The sequence below is a fragment of the Spodoptera frugiperda genome, chromosome 17, assembly GCF_023101765.2.
Source record: "Spodoptera frugiperda isolate SF20-4 chromosome 17, AGI-APGP_CSIRO_Sfru_2.0, whole genome shotgun sequence".
Taxonomy (NCBI): Eukaryota; Metazoa; Arthropoda; class Insecta; order Lepidoptera; family Noctuidae; genus Spodoptera; species Spodoptera frugiperda.
Window position 1 is genome coordinate 2,528,425 of NC_064228.1, and position 23,629 is coordinate 2,552,053.

Consider the following 23,629-nt stretch of genomic DNA (forward strand, 5'->3'; position numbering starts at 1 on the left):
TCACATCAAGTTTCCTTGTGCGAACCGCTAAGGAGTGGAATTATTTACCATAGTATGTGTTTTCCGAAGAGTGTCTTTAAGGCTCAAATAAATAGGTTGCTAATAGACAGGCGTTCTCCATCGTAGGCTGCATCACTACCAGGCGAGATAGTGAGCGACCTATTTGGTAACGAAAAAAAACGTTTGTTTCGCCATTGGAGTGAGGCTATCGAAGACCCTATTCTCCACGCTCCAATCTCCCCAAATCCCCAATTCTCGAATCCCTAGCCTCCAAAAGGCCGGCAAGATACTGCTATGTGATTCTATAACACACCAGTTCGATATCCAAGGTAAGAACTACATACGAATATTTCGAAAGTATTTTGTAAACAATCAGTAAGAAGTGTCGAATTTCACTTCGCTTCGATAGTTCATAATTTTATACTAGTTATTTCTACCAACTCATATTCTCGAAAAAATTACCCCAATGGTGTTATTGATTATAATATACCTGTGTACCTTTTATCTTTATATATAAAAATCGATTGGTGTTCGTTAGTCTCGCTAGAACTCGAGAACGGCTGGTCCGCTTTGGCCTATTTTGGTCTTAAATTATTTCTAGAAGTCCAGAGAAGGTGTAAAAATTGGGAATTAAGGCAAAAAATGTTTGAGGCGGTCTTATTTTAAACGGTCAAACTTTATTGTCATAATTATATACATTTTGTATGTAAATATTCACACAATAATTCCATTAAAATAATCTACATAATTAAAAGCTCTTCAACATACATATACAGTTTAAAATCATTTATTTTTGTACATTTGTTACACAACTAATATAGATGTTAAAATCCATTGCCATTTGGGGTCTTGCATTTTGCTCTAAGCTAAACAATCTTGCAAAATTAATAGCCGATCTCAATATATCGATCTCGACACCAATACTGAGACCATCACATATAGAATGTAATAATATATCGCTCACCTAGTAATATATTGGCACATCTGCAAAAAAATGCGAAATTGACTTTATATGGTTTACGTGTTTAAAAGTGCATATTAATCTATTTATTTCCATATTCATCGAGAGAGGTCGTACGTGTCATTATACCATTATTGTAGTTTCCCCCCTCACGCACGTAAAACAACGGTTCATTGGTCAGTAAACTAAAAACTAAACAAGTCGGGTAAACTGAAAACCGTAAATGTGCCAAGATATTACTAGGTGTGCGATATTATGTAACATATGAACCACAGCATCAAGTTGTCATTGAGAAATTAATATAGTCCAAACTTTATATACAATCATGTACATTTATTTATACATATTTGGGATACTTTTCACCTACCTGAGCTTGGTATTCAGACCCTCAACACGTAGTAAAGTAGATATTAAAACAATGGTAAAAAGTAATTGATAAGAAAGTGCGCTATCTCCCTCTCTCATACACATGTCTCGCTCACTCCCATTGTAAACTACACCTTACTACGTGCCGCTACCATTCATTAAGTTCCAGGAATCAGATAGACTGCGGCCGAGTACTAATGGGATTTACCTTAAAATACCACATTCCTTATCTCTCCCATACAATAGAACAATAGAATGTGACATCTCGGGTTCACACGGTTATCTAAAGTACAAACTGTAAAACAGAAAATATTTTACTAATAAACAAACAAACTCTTCAGATTTATTATCTCTAAATAAAAATATATCGCCAAAATGAGCAGGTACGCGTATAACTTCTGAATGACTGCACCAATTTGGATGACTTTTTTAAGGAATTCTTTAAAGTCAGGAGAAGAAATGTATAAAAAAAATAGAAAGACTCAATTGCTATTGGTTTGTCTCACTAAAGCTGGACCTATAATTTGGCAGATTTTGGGCTTGAACTGTTTGTGCAGGTCCAGGAAAGGTTTAGAAAGGTGAGAAAAAATTGTTGGAGGTAGTACGAAATTTACCGGGACAGCTAAAAGTAAATAGATTTGAAGTTTATTATTAATTCCATTAAGTATCTTATTAGTTCTATTGTACATTGGTCTACATCCAAGCTTGTCGGCGTAGCTTCCTGTCGGCGGCGCGCAGTTGTTCGAACTTGTAACACCGCTTTGGTCACATACTCTCCAACTCCAGTGATTGCGAGCTATCTTCGTACGTCTGAAATAGGATACAAGTGTTAAATATTTTAATTACTATGTAGTTAGGTAGATAAACTAGGTCTTTTTTTAAAGGGGGAAAATCATCCAATGGTTTGAGAGTCTTAGGCGAGGTGAGAAGGAGTGTCAGACTCTTACTGACCAAAAACCACCCGTTCCTTCTTCTGCTTTTTGAGCAGGCGCCCTTTTTTGATGACTTTCAAAAGGCGCCTAGCTTTTTGATTGGGGATAAAAGAACCGGAGCCCTGGTAAACGCATTAGGGAGACCCCAGATCCAGATCAGACATCAGCCCTACTGGGCACCACCTGTGGTGATCTAAACTCTAAGAGTAAAAGATGGCTTAAACTCCACCCTCGAAACTAAGTTATAAGATACTAACTACATCCGCGCAGTTTCACCCGCTCTGCTCGATTCCCATTATCCTACAGTATCCTATCGTAGCGTGATGTTTTATAGCCTTTTTTTTGAGGGGGGAAAATCATCCAATGACTTCTCCCGCCTTGGACGAGGCGAGAGGGAGTGTCAGACTCTTACTGACTAAAAACCACCCCGTTCCTACTCCTGCTTTTCCTGCTCCTCCGGTATACCCGCTAGGTAGTCCGCAGCTCCGGATCAGGCATCAGCCCTACTGGGCACCATCTGTGGTAGTCTGATAGTTTTTTTTTTTCTTTTTAAAAAACGTTGCCCCACATTAGGATTTTCTCCTGTGTCGTGGGTGCGGTTACAAACATACAATTCCACATGCATATGACACCCAGACCCGAAACAACAATTTGAGGATCACACAAAGAGTTGCGCCGTGCGGGAATCGAACCCGCTACACGTTGCACGGCAGCCAGTTGCCCAGCCACCGGACCAACCGTGCAGTTAAATCCTACAGTATCCTATCGTAGCGTGATGTTTTATAGTATATAACATTCCTCGATAAATGGCCTATGCAACACAAAAAGAATTATTCAAATCGGACCAATAGTTCCGGAGATTAGCGCGTTCAAACAAACAAACAAACTCTTCAACTTTATAATATTAATAATATATAATATATGTAGTATAGATTATCCAATATCGTACCCAATCGTGCGTGTTGGCGTGCGCGGCCTGCAGTTCCAGTATGTCGTTCTGTATGTCGACGCTGAGCTCCTGTATGGGCACGGGCGCCGTCCGCCACGGCACGTTGCGGTGCTTGTTCACGCGGTTACGCCGCTTGTGCTCGCGCAGGTGTACCTGTGTTCAAAACCTATATATACAATAGAATCAGACGTTACTTTATTCATTTTTTTATTTATTACTAGCTACTTCTGCGCGGATTCACCCGCTCTGCTCGACTCCTATTGGTCATAGTGTGATGTTTTATAGCCTATAGCCTTCCTCGATAAATGCACTATTTAACACAAAAATAATTATTCAAATCGGACCAGTAGTTCCGGAGATTAGCGCGTTTAAACAAACAAACAAACTCTTCAGCTTTATAATATTAGTATTAGTATAGATGTTGTACTTTTAGTACGAGTTTGTTTTACGTTTAACAAGATCGATACAAGAAAGCGTTCGACTCTCTGAATGGTTGGTTCATTCACGCCGGCCAATCACAGCGCCGAAATGTTTTGTTTTCGTTCAACATAAAACAAATTCGTACTGTTATTGAGAGAGAGACTTCATGCTGTTTTGTAATTCTATTAACTGCAGCAGAAAGGATACACTTTTGCTTTTGAGATTTCTGGGTTCTGTCTTCTCTCACACACATCGACTCTAAAATTAGCAAATTACACAGGTAGCGTGTTTCAAAACCGAGCACGTTGTAATGTTAATATCTAAAATATGAGACTAGTGCTGCCATCTATGTAAAACGATGTGCAACTTTAATTTTGAATAAAATTGTCGTTCAACTGCCTTCGAAAGAAACGTTGTTTTATTATGGGATGGGCCTTACGCTCATAATTTCGCGTTAAAATCATAGTTTTTCAGCACTATTAATATATAAACCAATAAATATTTGATTCTTATGGAATCAGTACGAAATTATCCTCGGCCTGCGCATACGTGAGTCCAAGAGGCTTACTCTTGAATCCAATCCAATCTGTACTTTTGTCGCTTGTAGCAGTGGAATAAGGAAAATGAAGTAATATAGAGATACGTACCTTCTTGACATGCGAGTTGACCATGGACCGCAGATGGAACAGCGCGGGACAGAGCGGGCAGCGCCGCGTGGGCGCGGTGTATATATATGATATAGAGAATGCTACGTACCTTCTTGACATGCGAGTTGACCATGGACCGCAGATGGAACAGCGCGGGACAGAGCGGGCAGCGCCGCGTGGGCGCGGTGTATATATATGATATAGAGAATGCTACGTACCTTCTTGACATGCGAGTTGACCATGGACCGCAGATGGAACAGCGCGGGACAGAGCGGGCAGCGCCGCGTGGGCGCGGTGTATATATATGATATAGAGAATGCTACGTACCTTCTTGACATGCGAGTTGACCATGGACCGCAGATGGAACAGCGCGGGACAGAGCGGGCAGCGCCGCGTGGGCGCGGTGTATATATATGATATAGAGAATGCTACGTACCTTCTTGACATGCGAGTTGACCATGGACCGCAGATGGAACAGCGCGGGACAGAGCGGGCAGCGCCGCGTGGGCGCGGTGTATATATATGATATAGAGAATGCTACGTACCTTCTTGACATGCGAGTTGACCATGGACCGCAGATGGAACAGCGCGGGACAGAGCGGGCAGCGCCGCGTGGGCGCGGTGTATATATATGATATAGAGAATGCTACGTACCTTCTTGACATGCGAGTTGACCATGGACCGCAGATGGAACAGCGCGGGACAGAGCGGGCAGCGCCGCGTGGGCGCGGTGTATATATATGATATAGAGAATGCTACGTACCTTCTTGACATGCGAGTTGACCATGGACCGCAGATGGAACAGCGCGGGACAGAGCGGGCAGCGCCGCGTGGGCGCGGTGTATATATATGATATAGAGAATGCTACGTACCTTCTTGACATGCGAGTTGACCATGGACCGCAGATGGAACAGCGCGGGACAGAGCGGGCAGCGCCGCGTGGGCGCGGTGTATATATATGATATAGAGAATGCTACGTACCTTCTTGACATGCGAGTTGACCATGGACCGCAGATGGAACAGCGCGGGACAGAGCGGGCAGCGCCGCGTGGGCGCGGTGTATATATATGATATAGAGAATGCTACGTACCTTCTTGACATGCGAGTTGACCATGGACCGCAGATGGAACAGCGCGGGACAGAGCGGGCAGCGCCGCGTGGGCGCGGTGTATATATATGATATAGAGAATGCTACGTACCTTCTTGACATGCGAGTTGACCATGGACCGCAGATGGAACAGCGCGGGACAGAGCGGGCAGCGCCGCGTGGGCGCGGTGTATATATATGATATAGAGAATGCTACGTACCTTCTTGACATGCGAGTTGACCATGGACCGCAGATGGAACAGCGCGGGACAGAGCGGACAGCGCCGCGTGGGCGCGGTGTGTGCACACAGTGCGTGCTGGTTGCGACGGTTCAGGGACACGAAGCTGCGCCCGCACTCCTGGGGGTTACAGACTTATCAACTACATAATACACATACAAGAGAAATCATATTCTGCCTCATTTACCCATAATCGGAACAACTATCGGTATGTTAAGTAAGATTTAACAAATCTGGCTACACAATGCCAACCCCAACAATCTACTAAGAAAGGCTAGAAGAAATAATTATTGTTTTTAGAACATAAAACAGTTCGGCTGTGGTGTGGGAGAGCCCTGCTTCGACACGAATGGCCCGGCTCAGCCGCAGTGATACCACGGCCTCATAGAAAACCGACGTGAAACAACGCTTGCGTTGTGTTTTATTGTATAAGTGAGCTTACCGGAGGCCCCCCTTACCAGTCTCCCCAATCCCCGATTTCCTAACAACCCTCAAATTCCTAACCCTGAAAAGGCCAGCAATACTCTTGTAACGCCTATAGTATTTCATGTGTTGGTGGCGGTGATTGCTTATACGTCTGCACGTTTTCCATAAAAATAAATTTAGGAATTTTGATTCCTTATGAGTCCAGTTGGGATCAAATTAAATAAAAGTCAATAAATGAATTTCAACAGTCTAATTTCAGGGCCACAATAATTACTTATCCTTACAAGTTTATATTTATTTTACGTGCAATCTCTAGATCTTACAAAACCGGACTGGTGTTAAACTAATACAATTTTATAGGACAGGGAATCGTGAAGATGACACCTTACACTCACACAACTATGCACGTGCACTTACATAGTATGTATGTGTGTGTGTCCCTACATCATTCCCCCCTTCACAAAAATCACAAAAATACGACGTCGAACACATAGTTAAACAATTTTGAATCAAAACAATTTCTTACAACACAAACACAAATAAAATGCTATGCAGTTACGTTACAAAGACTTATCTCATTAAGGCGCTGTGCATAGTCAAAATAGGATTGATTCAACAGTATTTTTGCCCAATGTTTACATGTTAGAGCAACAAAAAAAATATATGTTAATCTTGATCATTTTTATGAATGGACCACCGTCTTCAAAACACTTTTTCTATAAATTTTCTCGATAGAAAAAAATCATAAACTAACCATTTAAATTGAAATTCTAGCAATTGTAACTATATTATTTATGAACATATCTTAATAGAATTAATAACAGTGACGTAATTTAAAATAATAAAGGGATCTGCCGCTTTTAATTATCGATTGAAATGAGATATTTGTAAGGATTGATATAATTCATGATAAATAACTCAGAACGAATCGAACAAAACGTCGTCCGATCACGACATCTATTCGTTTCTCTTTCATTCCTACGCGGACCGGCAGTGACCGCTGAGGCGCGCTGCTTGGTGGACCTATGTCAGTTTGTGTCAATCGCCGCTCAGAAAATAATCATTCACTAACATATCTTTTTGCTGTTTGTAATATTTTATTTTGTAATTAGCTTTTTCTAAGTTGGGTTGTCAGTTTTTTTTTTGTACGAAATCGATTTGAATTATAAGTTGTGTAAATAGAATAAATTTTTTCTTATAGTATTACCGCGTAGCATGGTGCAGATCACACATTCAGTAACGTTCCGTATCATTCTTGAAATTTGCTGCGATTTAAAAATTATGCCTTAGCATTTTAGTTGTACCACATTCATATTATGTTAAATCATTCGTAAATATAGTAAATTAAATTAAAACCAACCAGAATGTTCTAGTCTTCAAATAAAATCTAATGGAATAAAAAATAAAGTAAAGTGTTATGCGTATAATGAAACACCATAGACGTGTTTAGTGATGAGATGTACTGCTATGATGAATATTTTTTTTTTTATGGAATAGGAGGCAAACGAGCAAACGAGACACCTGATGGTAAGCGATCAGCGCCGCCCATGGACACCCGCAACACCAGAGGAGTAACAGGTGCGTTGCCGCCCTTTTTTTAAAAAGGAATATGCTCTTTTCTTGAAGGTTTGAAGGTCGTATCGGTTCGGAAATACCGCCGACGACAGCTCATTCCACAGTTTTGCTGTGCGAGGCAGAAAGTTGCGCGAGAAGCGCACAGTTGTGGCCTGCCAACCATCTATATGGTGGGGATGGAAATGCTGTCGTGTGGGTCGATGGCGAAAAGAAGCGGCAGGTATAAGACCAAACAATTCCTCAGAGCACTCCCCGTGGTATAAGCGATAGAAAATGCACAATGAAGCTACATCTCTACGCATTGCCAAAGTGTCAAGTCGGTTTGAAACTTCCTGACACTCAACAATCCGAACCGCACGCCGCTGAACGCGGTCCAGAGGATGAAGCTGGTACTGGGGTGCCCCCGCCCAAAGATGAGAGCAGTATCCCATATGGGGCCGAACTTGCGACTTATATAGAAGCAGGCGATGGGCTGCAGTGAAATACTACCTCGATCTGTTGAGCACACCAAGCTTTTTCGAGGATAATTTAGCCTTATCCTCCAGATGACCACGGAACTGGACGTCGCTCGAAATGTTGATGCCAAGTATTCCAATACCGGCTGAGGCAGTCAGAGGGGTACTTTGAAACTGAGGTGAGACGACCAACGGTAGTTTCTTAGCGGTAAACACGCAGACCTGTGTCTTAGTAGGGTTAACCGGGACCAGATTAAGTTCACCCCAATCTGAGATTCTCTGCAAAGAAGTCTCGATTTCTGACACAAGTCTGTTTCGGCTTTCGATGACGTTTTTCCCGAGAAATGTTAGCGCGGCCGGTATAATAGGCACCACCTGTACTGTCATCCGCATAACAATGAATGCCGCTGATTTGCAACATATCATTGATATGGATGAGGAACAGGGTAGGTGATAGCACGCAGCCTTGAAGGACACCTGCGTTTACAGACAGAGAGTCGGAGCATTCGCCGTCGACAACGTCCTTAATCGCTTCTGTCTGTAAGGAAGCAGGAGACCCATTCGCACAATTTCTCGGGAAGCCCATAGGAAGGAAGCTTCGTAAGAAGCGCTTTATGCCAAACCCGGTCGAAGGCTTTCGCCACGTCCAAGCTCACTGCCAACGCTTCCCCCTTAGACTCGATCGCCTGTGCCCAACGGTGTGTCAGGTAAATCAGAAGATCCCCAGCCGACCGACCTTTACGAAAACCGTATTGTCGGTCATTGAGTAGTTGGATAGGAAGTCGATGATTTTTTCGAATAGAAAACAAATATTGTGCGTAGTTTAATTTTTATTACGTAGTGTACTGAGCGACGTCAACGTCATACAGGCAACTGTCACTAGCGCAAAAACTATAGTAGTACCGGTAAACTATGGCAACTTTACCAGACCCTTGGCAACTTTACCAAGATTTAACGATAAGATTAAACATTATTTTGTAGCCTTTTTTTACGATTTTAAACATAAATACTTAAAATTTTAGAACTTAATTTAGTTTAAAAGGGAACAATATTTTTGTCAGATATTTATGTTTTTTTTTTACTTTAGGTTTAAAGTTTATAACTTTTTTTTATAACTTAAATGTACATGTCATAATAAAATTTCTCATTTTTTGACAACCCCGAGCGTAACAAATTATTTGTATGTAAATTACGATGAAACCCGTGGCAACTTTCCCGACTGTCTGTGTAGCCGTTATCTTTATAGATTTCCTCATATTGTTTGCATTATAATACGAAGAGGTCCTAGATGAAGCCCTCTGTACCTCAACAACTCTTTAATATGCAATACACGATGAATACGGCGCGTAGGTAAAGTTGCCAAAAATTTGGTATCTTTACCCATGTTGTTTTTTCTTTACTACGGCTAAAGTAAGCGTTTGTATATAATGACGCTTACAGTAAAGTGAGCCAGATAGACTACAATTCTAAATATATAGTTTTGGTTTCTATGCGTCTTATGGTTAAAAATATATTTCGATTTTTGTTCCAAAATATGGTAAAGTTGCCATGTTTTACGGTAGCAAGTTTGTGTAAATTATTGTTCGATTTCGGTTTTAGTCATAAAAAAAACAAAATAAAAAAATAAATAAAAATAAAATAAAAATGTATACAACATAATATTGAAAAAATAAGAAAATAAAAACTAATACGAGTAATGAGATTCGATCTTAAAGATCACGGAACGCGAATCTAGACAGCAACGCACTGGGCCAATCGTCCATGAAACTATGGAAGCGAAATTACGCTCCTAAATAAAATAAAATACGCGTATCAATGACATTTGCGCGGTGCACCCATCAGTACACGAGACCCACTTCACCTGCTTCACCCCCTCAAATACATAAAAGTCGTCTATTCACCGCGCCTTAAACATACATTTCTTTAAACCAAACAATCTATTTTTAGACATCGGTAAGTTAAGTACATTACTATAATGAATAATAACAGTCTAATTTCAGGGCCACAATATTTGTTTATCGTTACAAATTTATATTTATTTTACGTGCTATTCCTAGATCTTACAAAACCGGACTGGTGTAAAACTAATACAATTTTTATAGTACAGGGAATCGTGAAGATGACACCTTACACTCACACAACTATGCACGTGCAGACGTGCACTTACATAGTATGTATGTGTGTGTGTCCCTACAATAAATAACCCCGACAACCCTTAAATTCGTAACCTAAAAGGCCGACAACACACTTGTAACGCCTCTGATGTTTCAAGTGTCCATGGGCGGCGGCGATAGCTTACCATCAGGTGACCCATTAGCTCATTTATCTTACACTACAAATAAAAAGTCAAAAGCAATACTACGATGTACACACGAACGCACTAAACTACGCTAACTATGAGTTAGCGTAGTGGTGCACGGACTTTGACCAAAGTGATCCCCACGCACACTCCGCTAATAATAGTTGCGTAATAACCCCGACAACCCTTCAATTCTTAACCACCAGAAAGCAACGCAACTTGTAACGCCTCTAATGTTTCGAGAGTCTATGGCGGCGGCGATAGCTTACCATCAGGTGATCCGTCTGCTCGTTTACCGGCTAACATCATAAAGTCTACTATCTCACCTTACAAGGGTAGGGCCTCTCATTATTGTGCAGCCTCTGGTGCCAGAGCAGCGCCCGCTCGTCCACGAAGTGTCGCCCGCACGTCGAACACATGCAGCGGGTCTTGCCCGCCTTCTCCGCTGGGGGGACTTTGTCTTTCTTTGTCTGCGTGTGGTCCCTGTAAGAATATAAAGATGTTATTTTTGGTAAGAAGTTTCTTATGAAGATAATCATAATAACATTAGACAGTCTACTGCTGGACATAAACAAACTCCAATAGTGTACAACACTGAGATAGATCTTCAGGTCTGCGGACGACGAGCTACCCTTGCTCGCCGTCCGCAGACCTGAACCAGAGCGGTAGAACGTCTCGCGCGCTCCTCAAAAAGCCTTTAGATCACCACAGCTGGGGCCCAGTAGGGCTGATGCCCGATCCGGAGTTGCGGACAACGTAACAGGTTACGAGTTCCGGCTCAAAGTAGGAGAAAGAACACGGTGATTTTTAGTGAGTAAGAGTCTGACACTCCTTCTCGCCTCACCCAAGACGGGACAAGTCATTGGATGATTTTACCTTCGCATCAAATCATTACTATATTGCCGATAGCGAATTTTTTATCTTAAAATATTATAGGTTTCACAAAGATATTATATCCTGCGTCGTAAATAAGTCTAAAAACATATAAATTAACATACACATCATCAGACATGGAACAACAATTTGCGTTGTGAATTACAGAAGAAATTGTTTAGTGTGGGAATAGAACCCGCAACACGTCGTACAGCACACAGTCGTCCAGCCATTGCATCAGTCATGCGTTCAAAGGAAGAGAAGACCCTGCAAACACACATACATAACCTCACGCCTGTCTCCCATAGGGGTAGGCAGAGACAATGGAACGCCAATTGTCACGATTCTTACACACCTCTTTCGCTTCATCAACAGTCATCAGTCTTTTCATACATGCTCGTCGTTTAAAGGTACTTTTAATTTGGCCCTTTTAATTTAAGTGAAGAACATTACCTAAAATAGTACGGGAGAACCAGTCTAGTCTAAGTGTAAGCCATGCTGCGGCACGAATGGGCCGGCTCGACCGGAGTGATACCACGGCCTCACAGAAAACCGACGTGAAACAAAATTCCTAACCCCCAAAAAGCCGGCAACGCACTTGTAAAGCCTCTGGTGTTTCAAGTGACCATGGGCGGCGGCGATTGCTTACCATCAGGTGATACGTCTTCTCGTTTACGGCGTGTTTCATAAAAAAAATAGTGAAATAAACACAGACCTAAAACCGCCAACCTCCATATTCTGTTCATGCTTGTTGATGTGCCTGTTGAAGCTCATCTCCCCCTTGTACATGCGGCCGCAGTAGTAGCACGTGAACTTCTTGTAGTGCACGCTGTCGTAGTGCAGGCGCAGACTCTCCTCGTCGCACATGATCTTGCCACACTTCTCACATATGTGCGCGTTCTCCGTCTGCAACGCGTTCTGGAAACATTCAATTTGTATTTATATTATAAGTTACCTGAGACATACTAAATTAATTATTATGTTTTTTTATAGGAAACAAGCCCGTAATCGAGCAGACGTATTACCTGATGGTAAGCAATCGCCGCCGCCCATGGACACTTGAAACACCAGAGGCGTTACAAGTGGGTTGCCGGCTTTTTGGGAGTTAGGAATTTAAGGGTTGTTGTTCGGGAATCGGGGATGGGGAAGATTGGGTAGGGGGGAATTGGGCCTCCGGTAACCTCACTCACACAACGAAACACAACGCAAGCGTTGTTTCACGTCGGTTTTCTGTGAGGCCGTGGTATCACTCCGGTCGAGCCGGCCCATTCGTGCCGAAGCATGGCTCTCCCACACAATGTTATCGGCTTACTCTCGTAACTATTTGACGAGGAACTCGACTAGACTAGACGGTAGCAGTGCGATAATCGTCGTGTGTCGCGGATTGCTGCTCATGAATATGAGCCTCTAGCATGGCTTGAAACTAGTCGAGATCCTCGTCAAACAGTTACGTAAGTTGCTCCTTGCGGGAATCGAGCCCGCTACACGTTACGCAGCCGGTTACCCAGCGACTGCGCCAATCGTGCAGTCAATTTAGAAAAAAAATAAAAAAAATATTGTATTTCCAAACTAATTTTAATTCACTAACCTCAGTAATATTCTTCATGCGTTCATGCCACTTGAGGTGGTTGATGATAGTGGACCGCTTCTTGAACACCGTGTTGCAGACCGCACACTGGTGCACGTTGGTGTGGGTCTTCATGTGATTGTGGTACTCCTGCTCGTTCTCCGTGATCGCTTGACATACCTAGGAACATAGAGATGTTAAGTAAAAATCACGATTTACTCACATTAAATATTATGTTATCGGCTTACTCACGTAATGTTTTGACGAGGAACTCGACTAGTTTCAAGCCATGCTAGAAAGAGAAGAAGCTGCTACTGTAGCAGCGCGACAATCGCCGCGTCGTGTGTCGCGGAATGCTGTTCATGAATATGATCCTCTACCATGGCTTGAAACTAGTCGAGTTCCTCGTCAAAACAGTACGTGAGTAAGCCGATAACATAATATTTAATTTAGTATGTCTCACGAAAGTTACAATTTACTCACAGTTACTAGTACAAGTAGGCTACACGACGTCGCCGCGTCTGCGGACGCTGCTCATGATAAAGAGTCCCTTTGTAACTCGAAACTAGTCGTTTTTCTCCATTAATTTATGTGAGTAAACCATATTTTTTTAGTTAATTTAGTATGTCTCACGGTCGTTATTATAAAAATATATCAGAAGTGAGATAGTATAGTTTTTAATTAACACAAGTTAGGGCGCGTTCACATATAACGTCCGTTTTACAGGTCCGTTTAAACGTGTGTGTTATTAGCGTATGTAGTTGTATGAGCCAGTACACACATAATACAGTATTCCGTATCCAGTAAAAAATACCGATTCGACAAAATAACAGCAATCCGTTTTACGGGTCCGTTAAAACGTATGTGTTATTAGCGTATATAGTTGTATGAGCCAGTACACACATAATACAGTATTCCGTATCCAGTAAAAAATACCGATTCGACAAAATAACAGCAATCCGTTTTACGGGTCCGTTAAAACGTATGTGTTATTAGCGTATATAGTTGTATGAGCCAGTACACACATAATACAGTATAGCGGATCCAGTATACTGGTCGGTTTATCGGATCGAACTGCGCCAGGCTTGGCACGGGGTGTAATGGATCCTGTAAAAATAGACGTTCTATGTGAACTCGCCCTGAATCACCTCCAGTAGCAACGGATCCGTTAAAAAGGTAATTTAAAAACTAAAAAACCCGACTGCGTTTCTTTATAATATTAAAATGAAAAAACCCTAAAACAAGAAAGTCATCGTAAAATTTAAGCAGTCGGGACCCATTCTAGATACAATGACATTGCGAGGGCACATACGGCTGGCTTTCTAGAATGGGTCCCGACTGCTTAAATTTTACGATGACTTTCTTGTTTTAGGGTTTTTTCATTTTAATATTATAAAGAAACGCAGTCGGGTTTTTTAGTTTTTTAAATTACCTTTTTTTATTTAATTTTTTTTTTAGTTTTATTATTTTATTATTTTGATATACCCAGTGTCATTCTCACAGTAAATACGAATCTAACGACACCTCTCAAGTCAAAATCCATCAAGCCGTTTGGGCTGCAGAGCGTGCCAAACAATTATACATACATACATACATACATACATACATACATACACTCGAAAAACATAACCCTCCTTCTGGCGCAGTCGGGTAAAAAGGATCCTATAAATGCTGTGTAAATACTATCTCCAGTAGCGACGAATTCGTTAAAACGGATCCTGTTAAAACGGACGTTATATGTGAACGCGCCCTTACTGTCTGCTCTGCTTGTAACTGTTGCAAGAGCAAATTTACTATTATCAGATTTTTTTACTTCTCCACTACACCAAAGACATTATAAATGTGTCGCATTCTATGAGATAATTATGCATACTATGAAATAATAATTTAAATACACAGTTACCATTGATGAGTACAGCTCTACAACCAAAATTATGATAAACTTATAGTATGGTATTTACCTTACAAACATACAGGGTGACATTATGGTCCATGAGCATGTGCTGCTTCAGTTTAGTTATGAAACGGTACTTCACCGGGCACCGAGTACACAGCTTATAGGACATCGGACCTCTTTTCCTTCCTTTTTTTATCCGATCCTCCTTTTTATCGGCAGCTACGGAAGCATTAAACTTTTTCCTGTATTTCTCCACTTCGGAACCCTCAAGCTCTTGAAGAGTACCATCGGGCAGTGTGCGGTAAAACGCAGGTTCACCGTTATCCTGAATAATCACCACCACATCATCGTTATCATCTTTTTCAACTGTTTCTATCATTTCTTTTTTAACGATATTATTCTCCACTATTTCCATTTCCTTGCCAATCGAGTGTAGATTAAAATCGTACACCGGTGTTGCGGTCAATATCTCAGGAAGCGATATACAAAGTGTGTTGTTGACAATTTCATCCGGTAATTGAATTTGTTCTACGTTTTCAAGTAGTTCATTTGTATAGAAATGTAGTATTTCCTGGCTTCGTTTAGATAGGAGGTAGAATTTGTATGCCATGGACGCCATCATGAAGCAGTTGATGCAAATGTTGTAGGTTTCTATGTCAGACAGCTGAAAAACAATATACAGAATATACATAACGTCATGCCTATTTCCCATGGTGGTAGGCAGAGAGTATGGTACACCGATTGCTATGATTTTTACTACATTTTTCGCTTTATTAACTTGTATTTTCATGCATACTTGTTGTTAAGGGATACTATTAAATTAGCCCTTCTCTAGTTAATATTAATTTGGCCAATCTAGTCACCAATATCTATATTTTGATACAATATTTTAGTAGAGTACACTAGGAGTAGTACCATGTACAATAGGAGACTATTTGTAGTATGTGTAAAAAGGTCAATATTCATATTTTCTAATATGTATAAATTAACATTGCTATCTGAGGGGTGTAAAGATATTGTATAAAGATCATATTATTATGAAATAGGTACAACAAATTTATTTCAAAACTATTACTTATTGTTTCAGTCTACATTTTACACAGTACATAGTACACAACTAAATTGACTTACTGTAATATCGCACATAGTCTGCAGAACATCAGCAATGCAATATTCCTTGTCGAATTTACATACTTTTGTAAAAATATTCTCATATTGGTCATGAAGCGGCTTCAGACAAATAATACATAAATTCTCGCTCAGCGTTCCATTCGAGAGGTGTTTCAAGACCAATTTCAAATCCAAGGTATTTGCCATGTTTTCTTTCTACCATCACACCAAGTCCTGACAAGGAAATACGTTAAAAAACCCATTTTCTAAACAAATATCAACAAAAAGACTCAACAAATTCAGAATTTACCACCAAATGAATTATAGATGCGTTCCGTGAAAATAAACAAGAGCTGATTCAGTAAGCGGTCCGTTCAATTTTGGTTGACGTTTGACGCCATTTTTCTTGAATCCGAAATCCAGGCTAAAATTCTTTTAGTCGATTTTTGCAAATCAAACAACAAAAAATTAGAAATATTTCATGACAATTAAGTTGTTAAGTATTAACACCATTTTTTATTGATATTTAATTAACATTTTACATTAAATTATTTGATACAACTAAAAATTTAAAGAATCTTTTGTTTACTAAACCCAAACAGTAGTCAGAAAAAAGAATATGTTTATATTGGCTTACGAAGCAACAAAAGCTACAAGAATATAATAAATTATGAATGCTAAAACTTGCTCACATATAATTAGAATTAAATTACCTTCTAAAGATTCTACTAATTAGAAGTTCTTAGTCGATTATTAAAATCGCACAAAAAACTACAGATAAAAAATCGAAAACATAAATCTGTCAAAATTAAAGTGCAAAGTGGTATGTTTAGATTCATTAATAAATTGCACATAATTTAAAATTATATCTAATTATATTAATTAACAGTGTTTTGCACGATGTTAATAAAACCCAGACGTTATTATATATCTTAAAATCCATACGAGCAACTTGTGTGACCTGCGTATAAACATAATTTTCCGAATAATCTGCGGTTAATTAGTGTTTCTTATGGTATAATTTAGTTGAATAATCGGTCTTTAGATAATGGAGCAATGTTCCGGTCGTGGCTGGGGCCAAGGAAATGTTAAAAGGACGCTTTGAAAAAGATAAATATTCCAACAACACAATTTATTTGATCGAAATTACAATGGATACGAAAATCTTAAGGCAAAACTGATTGATTCGATGCTATCTAATTCTAATAGGTAAGAACGACCTTGACGGTCATATTATATGATATTATTAATAGTTCCAGTCCACTGCACATGAGTAAGAAATAACCAAGAATATGTAACTTTGAAATGCAATATGCACATGAATAGTATGACACCTTGTTTACTAAACACCATATAGATGGCTATCATTTTTAACATTCTGTTTATTCTCAGCTGTTGCATTTTTAGTAGCTTTTAGAAGTAAATAACGGAGATTTGTTGCATCAAATTACATTCTGACTCATACACCATGCAGAAATATTAATTATTGCTTAACAAGTCATTTCAAATACATTTTTTAATAACAAACTGAACATATAAATTATTATATATGATATAAATACAGACTTCTAGATGCCCCTCTATAAACTGTTTGAAAAATGCATAGGTTTCAAAAAAGGGTGAAATGAATAGAATCTCATTTCATAGTTTAATTTAATGTTAAATCCGCCCCTAAAGCTACCCACTGACCAATTAAACATCTCTAAAAGATAAAATATATAAAATGATCAACAAACAGTATTAATTCTCATATCAAGTCTGTAACAATGATTAGAATATTGTCATCAACCTTGTTTTAAGTTATGGAACAGATTTAAAATAATATTAATCTTAAACATAACATCAGCTTTCATAGTTAAATGAATCAAAATAATGTAACCAAGAAATGTATTATGAACCTGATTGAAAAAGAATACCCTATGGAGTTTTTTGCTCATTCTTCTCAATAGGAATCTACACTTTGAAACTTCACTAGAGAACTGACCGACAGACAGACATTGTTAATATTATTATATTTACTTTTACATTCAAAAGTGCCTTCCTGGTCTATTTGAAATAAATAATTTTGACTTTGACCATTTCCATTTCAGCAACCAAAAATGGAGACCACCGAATTCCAAATCACATCCGAGATGATGACAGAACTCCAAACTGACACCATAATAAAGGAAGAGGAAGATGTAGACCAAATAATACCGGATGAATTACCGATGGACATCAAATCTGAAATGCAAGTTGACGAAGACATACAAAACCAATTAGACAATCCATTTAACAATATACAGTTAGAAGTGAAACAAGAAATACCCATATCCATAGAGAAAGATGGTTCCGATGTAAACGAAGAAGAAATAATACCAACAATCAACGAATTTGACGATAAAGACCCAGAACATTACGTTACCATACCAAAAACTGAATTTTATGAAGAAAAAACGGAATTTTACGATGAAAAATCTGACTTGTATGATGATAAAACTGAAATTAAGGAAGAAAGTGTGTTGGGTGACGAGTCCATAGTTACGTATGACTATCCAAATTTTGATGATGTGACGAGTATGGATAGCAATGATGCAGCCGCTTTGAATCAGGTGGAGGCCTGTTTGGAAGACGGTATGAACATCAAGTGTGAAGAAGATGAGGATGACGTGAGTAGATTATTTATTTTAATATTTCAAATTAAACATCACCCTAGTTGTGGTCCAATGTTAATATCATCGGAAAATAACAAGACCAGTAAAGTTTAAAAAAAAAATCCCTGGTTTAGGATCTTATGGCAGCTTCTAAATTTATTTTAATTTAAGGATCTTCTTTTCATAAGCTTTGGCGATTGATTTTGTGTCAGATTTAAGTTTGTTTGCAACCGAAATCCATCCATATCTCAAAAATATGATATTCTAAGTTATTTTTGTACACAGTAAACAGGATAACATATTTTATAAGATTGAGGTAAATGAATTATTATGTTTTTCGTCTTACTCACGTAACAATTTGACGATGAACTCGACTAGACTAGACTATAATGCTGCTCATGAATGTGAGCCTCTAGCATAACTTGAAACTAGTCGGACTTCCTCGTCAAATAGTTATGTGAGTAGGCCGAAAAACATAATAATTAATTTACCTTTCTCACGAAAGTTATAATGTAATGTGATGTAAACACAAGATTGGGACACCTTATTTTTTGTTGTTTAACATACATAAACACAAGGGCGGCTTCAAATTAGCCTCAAATTGGTGTAATACAAGTCTTTCGGTGCTTCAATAACCTGTAATTATCCTGTTGTGTATGAAGCAGCTAATAATAATTTAGTCTACGTTTCTATTTGTATGTTTCCTGTCTAGTACCTGTAATTAAATTACGATATACCATTACGAATTTAATTCGTCAAGAACAGAAGTTTTAAACATGCACAATGTGTGATTATGATTATACAATCAGGGAAACAAACCTAAATAGGATCTTCTGCAGTTGTGCTTGTAACACTTATAACTTACACAACGTCACGCCTTTTTATCCCCGAAGGGGTAGGGCACAATTCCAGAGTCCGGGCTACCACTGAGAACTTTTCGAAAATCCGAAAAAACCCCAGCAATAATTTGCCCGACTCGGGAACCGAACCCGAGACCCCTTATTTAGCAGTTGCACTTGCGACCACTCGACCAACAAGGCAGTCAGACTTGTAACTTAATCTTTTAATAAACATAATACTATTTATTTAATTTTCCAGAGTCAAAAAGAAGATTACGAGAAACTAGACATTAAAGAAGAGTCAGATCTCACAGTAACGGAAACACATTTAATATCAAACAAAGTAATAAACACCACATCAACGGTCACAAATCCACACGATGGCCTCATCGAGTCCAAAACTACAAAGACTTTAGTCATGGAGATACTACCAATGTCACAAACCAGTATGCGGTTCTCCAAAATCAGCAATCCAGAAGAAATCCTCCCAACGACGTATGAACACAGTGAGAGCTACATGGACTACCAAGACTCCTTCCAACTAAACTCCATTACTGGTAACGTTCTCTCCTTAGAACAAGAAGCGTACGGACTCCTCAAAGCTAAGGGAAAGAAAGATGTCGACGATTTAGTCTACGAATGCCCAAAATGCCCTAAAACTTACCGACAGAAGAACTATTTGAAAAGACATTTAGCAGTCCACGATAGTATTGAGAAACGCGCCCAAGGACACATTAGAGCACAGGTCACGAAGAAAAATAAAAAGCTAAAAGCAGAATTTGACAGTGCCATTGTGAAAAAAGAAGAAAGAGTTAAGAAGGAAGGATATGAGTGTACTTGTGGCCAAGTGTTCCAAAGAAGGAGTCGGATGGAGACCTGTTTGAGGTCGCACAATCTCTTCGCTGATACTAACACGTATCCGTGCGTATCTTGCAACAAACAGTTCAAAGATAAAGAAGAACTGTCTCTCCACCGCAAAAGGCTGCACAGAAAGAGATTCCCCTGTAAATTCTGTCCAACAGACTACAACACGAGAAAGGAACTCTTCAAACATCTCCAAGACCACCAAAAAGTCCAGTTAATGGAGTACAAAGTCATTTCTGAAGTCGTTAAGGGAAAGCAGAAGCTCAAATGCTTCATGTGCCCAAAAAGTTACGTGGAACTGTCAGATCTGAAGTCACATGTCATGGATGATCACAAAGAACCGTACAGTTGTCCGAGATGCAAGCGGACGTTCTCGAAAATCATTGATTTCGGCAATCATACCAAAACTTTCCATCCAGAAGTAGAAGGCCAGTCCGTCTTGGATGTTCTAGAAGCCTTCTCGAAGTTAGTGAAGGCCTGGAAATGCGAGGAATGTGGCCTGCAGTTCCATGAGGCCGATAAGTTGGCTGTGCATCAAATAGAAAAGCATAGTCCGGATACGAAGGTGGAGGCTCAGTTCCAATGCGCGGATTGTCGAAGAGTGTTCGTCAGTCAGAAAGGGTTAACGTCACACAGACGGATACATCACAGTACAGAGAGTGTTGAGGAAACAGAACCAGTGGAAACAGGTGTAATGTGCTTAGAATGTCGAAAGATTTGTAAGGACATGAATGCTTTAGTCTCCCATATGCGGTTCCACTCCCCAGAAAGGAAGTATCCTTGCAAATTCTGCGATTTTCGCTTCGCTACCCCAGAAAAGCGAAAAGCGCACGCCGAAATCCATACAGGGGATATGAAATACGTCTGTTTCATTTGCGAATACCAGTGCAGTTCGGAAAATCGACTAAAACATCACAAATTATCGACTAAACATATTAACATGAAGGAGTTTTTGTTGACTGGAAAGCCGTTACCACAAGAACCGGAGTCTTCTAAACAGGAGAAGGTGAAAGAGACTTTGAGGAAGAGAGAGTGGGGGATTAAGGAGAAGAAGAAAAAAGAGAGAGTGAAAAGTGAGTCGCCGGAGAGTAGTGAAGTGGCTTGTGATATTTGTGGGGACATGTTCGCGAGTGAGAGTGTAATGTTAGAACACAAACAGACACACCCTTTCATCGAGTTCCCTAACGAAGACAAACCAAGTAGGATATTCTTTAAGTAATATAATTCTTGCCTAAATATTTCTGTTATAGTGATATTGCTATTGTCTTGTAAATATTCGTGAGAAAAAAAGTTAACTCCTCATTTTTTTAAGCTAGTTCAAAATCTTACAGTGCGGTACAAATTAGGAATATATGCTTGTTTTTGCACGTCTTCCAATGTTGGACTTTTGTTGCTTAGGTGGCGCTAGTGATGCGTTAAGTCTTTTAGGCCTATCAACTTTGCTGGACAAAGTTGACTACTTGATAGACCTTACGTCTCATTAATGCCGCCTTTAGTGACCAAAAGTCACATTAAAGAAATATTATTTATTACTTTTAAAAGCAGGATTTGTAGTAAAATTCGAGATTGAGAAAAATAAATAAGTATCTTTAGTAAAGAAACAGATATATGTACATATATTTGTCTCTTTCTTTATCGTATAAGAAGTTAATATTGCGAGAGAGACAGGTATAAAGAAAGTGCAATACACAATGTATAATAGCCACCGGCTCATCTGTCGCATTTCTTCAAACGATTTTCAACATTTTAGTTTTGTTATAAAGTCGAAAGTCTATTGAAGAAGTGAAATGTTGATGTGCTGTGTCTACCTAATCTCAGACCAAAATATTTTAGCGATATCACTATAACAAGAAAGAAATCACTGGTTTTTGAAGAGTTGATCGAGAAATGTTAGATTCTGTTTTGTTGTTTAAAATACTGGACCGACTAAAGTACCTTATTAGGGCTGCCTGCCCTGCACAATCGAAGATGTTAACTCTGACGTTTGTCAACCTATGTACCGCTACGAATGTGCTGTACACTTATTAAGTTTGATGTTCTTCAATCGATATTGTTCGGCGCACTAAATTAGTTTTGTTGACGCCAATCAGAACGCCGAACGTCGTTTCGTACTAAGGGTATTGAAATGTCAACGTAAAAAATTATAATATATCTAATTTATTACTTTGTTACTCATACACTTTCATAAAGGATATCAATTATACACATCAAATGTATCTTTATATTATAGAAATGCTTTTAAATACGTGAGTAAACCGTAAAACATTATTTATTCAACCAACCAACAGCTGTACAATTTGAATAAATAATGTGGTATAATATGACAAAAAGCCAATTATAGGTCTTCACGAATCGCAGTAGAAAATACAAATATACAATATTAAAGTTACTTATTATAACATGTAAAATACGCAGAACAATGACATGATGACATAGAGACATTCTTGATTGAATCTTTCAAAAACCAGTGAAATATTAATTAAGTGTACATTATTATTATTATTGGCTTCGATAGTAATTTTTGTTAAGCATTTACGTTGGCGGGGTATTTATACGGTGCCCGGGTCGCCCGTGTTAAAAGCTAGTCTATTTATATATATAGGGTTTTTTCTATAAATTCATGTTTTAGGACATGTTTTGAGTGAGTGGAGATAGTCGTATTAAACTAAAAATAGTGCCTAATAGGTGCTAAAATAGTGCTCACCGTTTTTTGGTTACCAGATTGTGGTATTCTTAGCAAAAGTTCTACTTTACATTTGTCCAATCACTGTAGTTGTCAAATATTGAACCTTCAATGGTGAGTCACTAGCTAGTTTCCTATTGGACGAAGAATGAGAAGTTCTTACTAGTGCCACCTGGTGGGCAATAAGTTCAGTAGTCCCCATTGATTTTGTATTTTATAGTTTGATTGGATATTCTTTGCAACTCCAGTAAGTCAACGTTACCAGAAAAGCACTACAACTATGAGGATTTTTGAGTTGACTATTGGTATGACGGTAATGTTCTATTAGTTCAATCAATTTAGCTAGAAAAATATATTAAGTCTCGTTTTCTAGAGAATATTACTAAACTGTTCAAAGTTAGAGTCAAAATTATTTATTTCAAATAGACCAGGAAGGCACTTGAACATCAAGCAAATCTTACAATTTAAAAAATGTCTGTCAGTCAGTCCTCTAGTGAAGCTATTTGCTTGTTCCAAATTGGTTACGAGCAAGAAATTTTTCTTGTTTTTAAACTCCTTAAATATATCATACTTAGGCAGATACTTATTATAACCCTAACAGCACTCAATGGAACCTAGATAAAATCCAAATTTTGCCTTTTCTTTTAATATCAGATTTGACCATCTTCACTCACTCAAAATTCATCCTTATTACAAGCGATTACGGTTGTTTTCTATTGTAGAGCAAGTTTAATTGTTGGTGATAGCTATTATTTAAATACTTTGCACTGATTATTATATTATAATGAGCATTTCTCTGCCTCACGT

The 23,629-nt window shown here is 39.0% G+C and overlaps 2 protein-coding genes across 3 annotated transcripts; one reads left to right on the top strand and one right to left on the bottom strand.

The window, feature by feature from the left end:
* Window positions 1-1,907: 1,907 nt before the first annotated feature.
* On the bottom strand, window positions 1,908-16,242 carry LOC118276893 (zinc finger protein 275). Its single transcript, XM_050699751.1, has 9 exons — window positions 16,114-16,242; window positions 15,825-16,037; window positions 14,758-15,357; window positions 12,818-12,976; window positions 11,945-12,147; window positions 10,683-10,839; window positions 5,584-5,721; window positions 3,209-3,361; window positions 1,908-2,137 (listed from the first exon to the last, which is right to left on the bottom strand). The coding sequence occupies exons 2-9, from the start codon at window positions 16,008-16,010 to the stop codon at window positions 2,093-2,095; spliced, it is 1,641 nt and encodes a 546-aa protein (XP_050555708.1). The 5' UTR covers window positions 16,011-16,037; window positions 16,114-16,242; the 3' UTR covers window positions 1,908-2,092.
* A 326-nt stretch (window positions 16,243-16,568) lies between these two features.
* LOC118276829 (zinc finger protein 271) lies at window positions 16,569-21,807 on the top strand. Of its 2 annotated transcripts, XM_035595400.2 has the most exons (4): window positions 16,569-16,626; window positions 16,849-17,012; window positions 17,894-18,451; window positions 19,535-21,807. In XM_035595400.2, exons 3-4 carry the CDS (start codon window positions 17,903-17,905, stop codon window positions 21,356-21,358), a joined length of 2,373 nt encoding a protein of 790 aa, XP_035451293.2. In that variant the 5' UTR covers window positions 16,569-16,626; window positions 16,849-17,012; window positions 17,894-17,902; the 3' UTR covers window positions 21,359-21,807. The 2 variants fall into 2 exon arrangements, with proteins under 2 accessions (XP_035451293.2, XP_035451291.2); XM_035595398.2 differs by lacking the exon at window positions 16,569-16,626 and having other exon boundaries at window positions 16,633-17,012.
* Window positions 21,808-23,629: the final 1,822 nt, after the last annotated feature.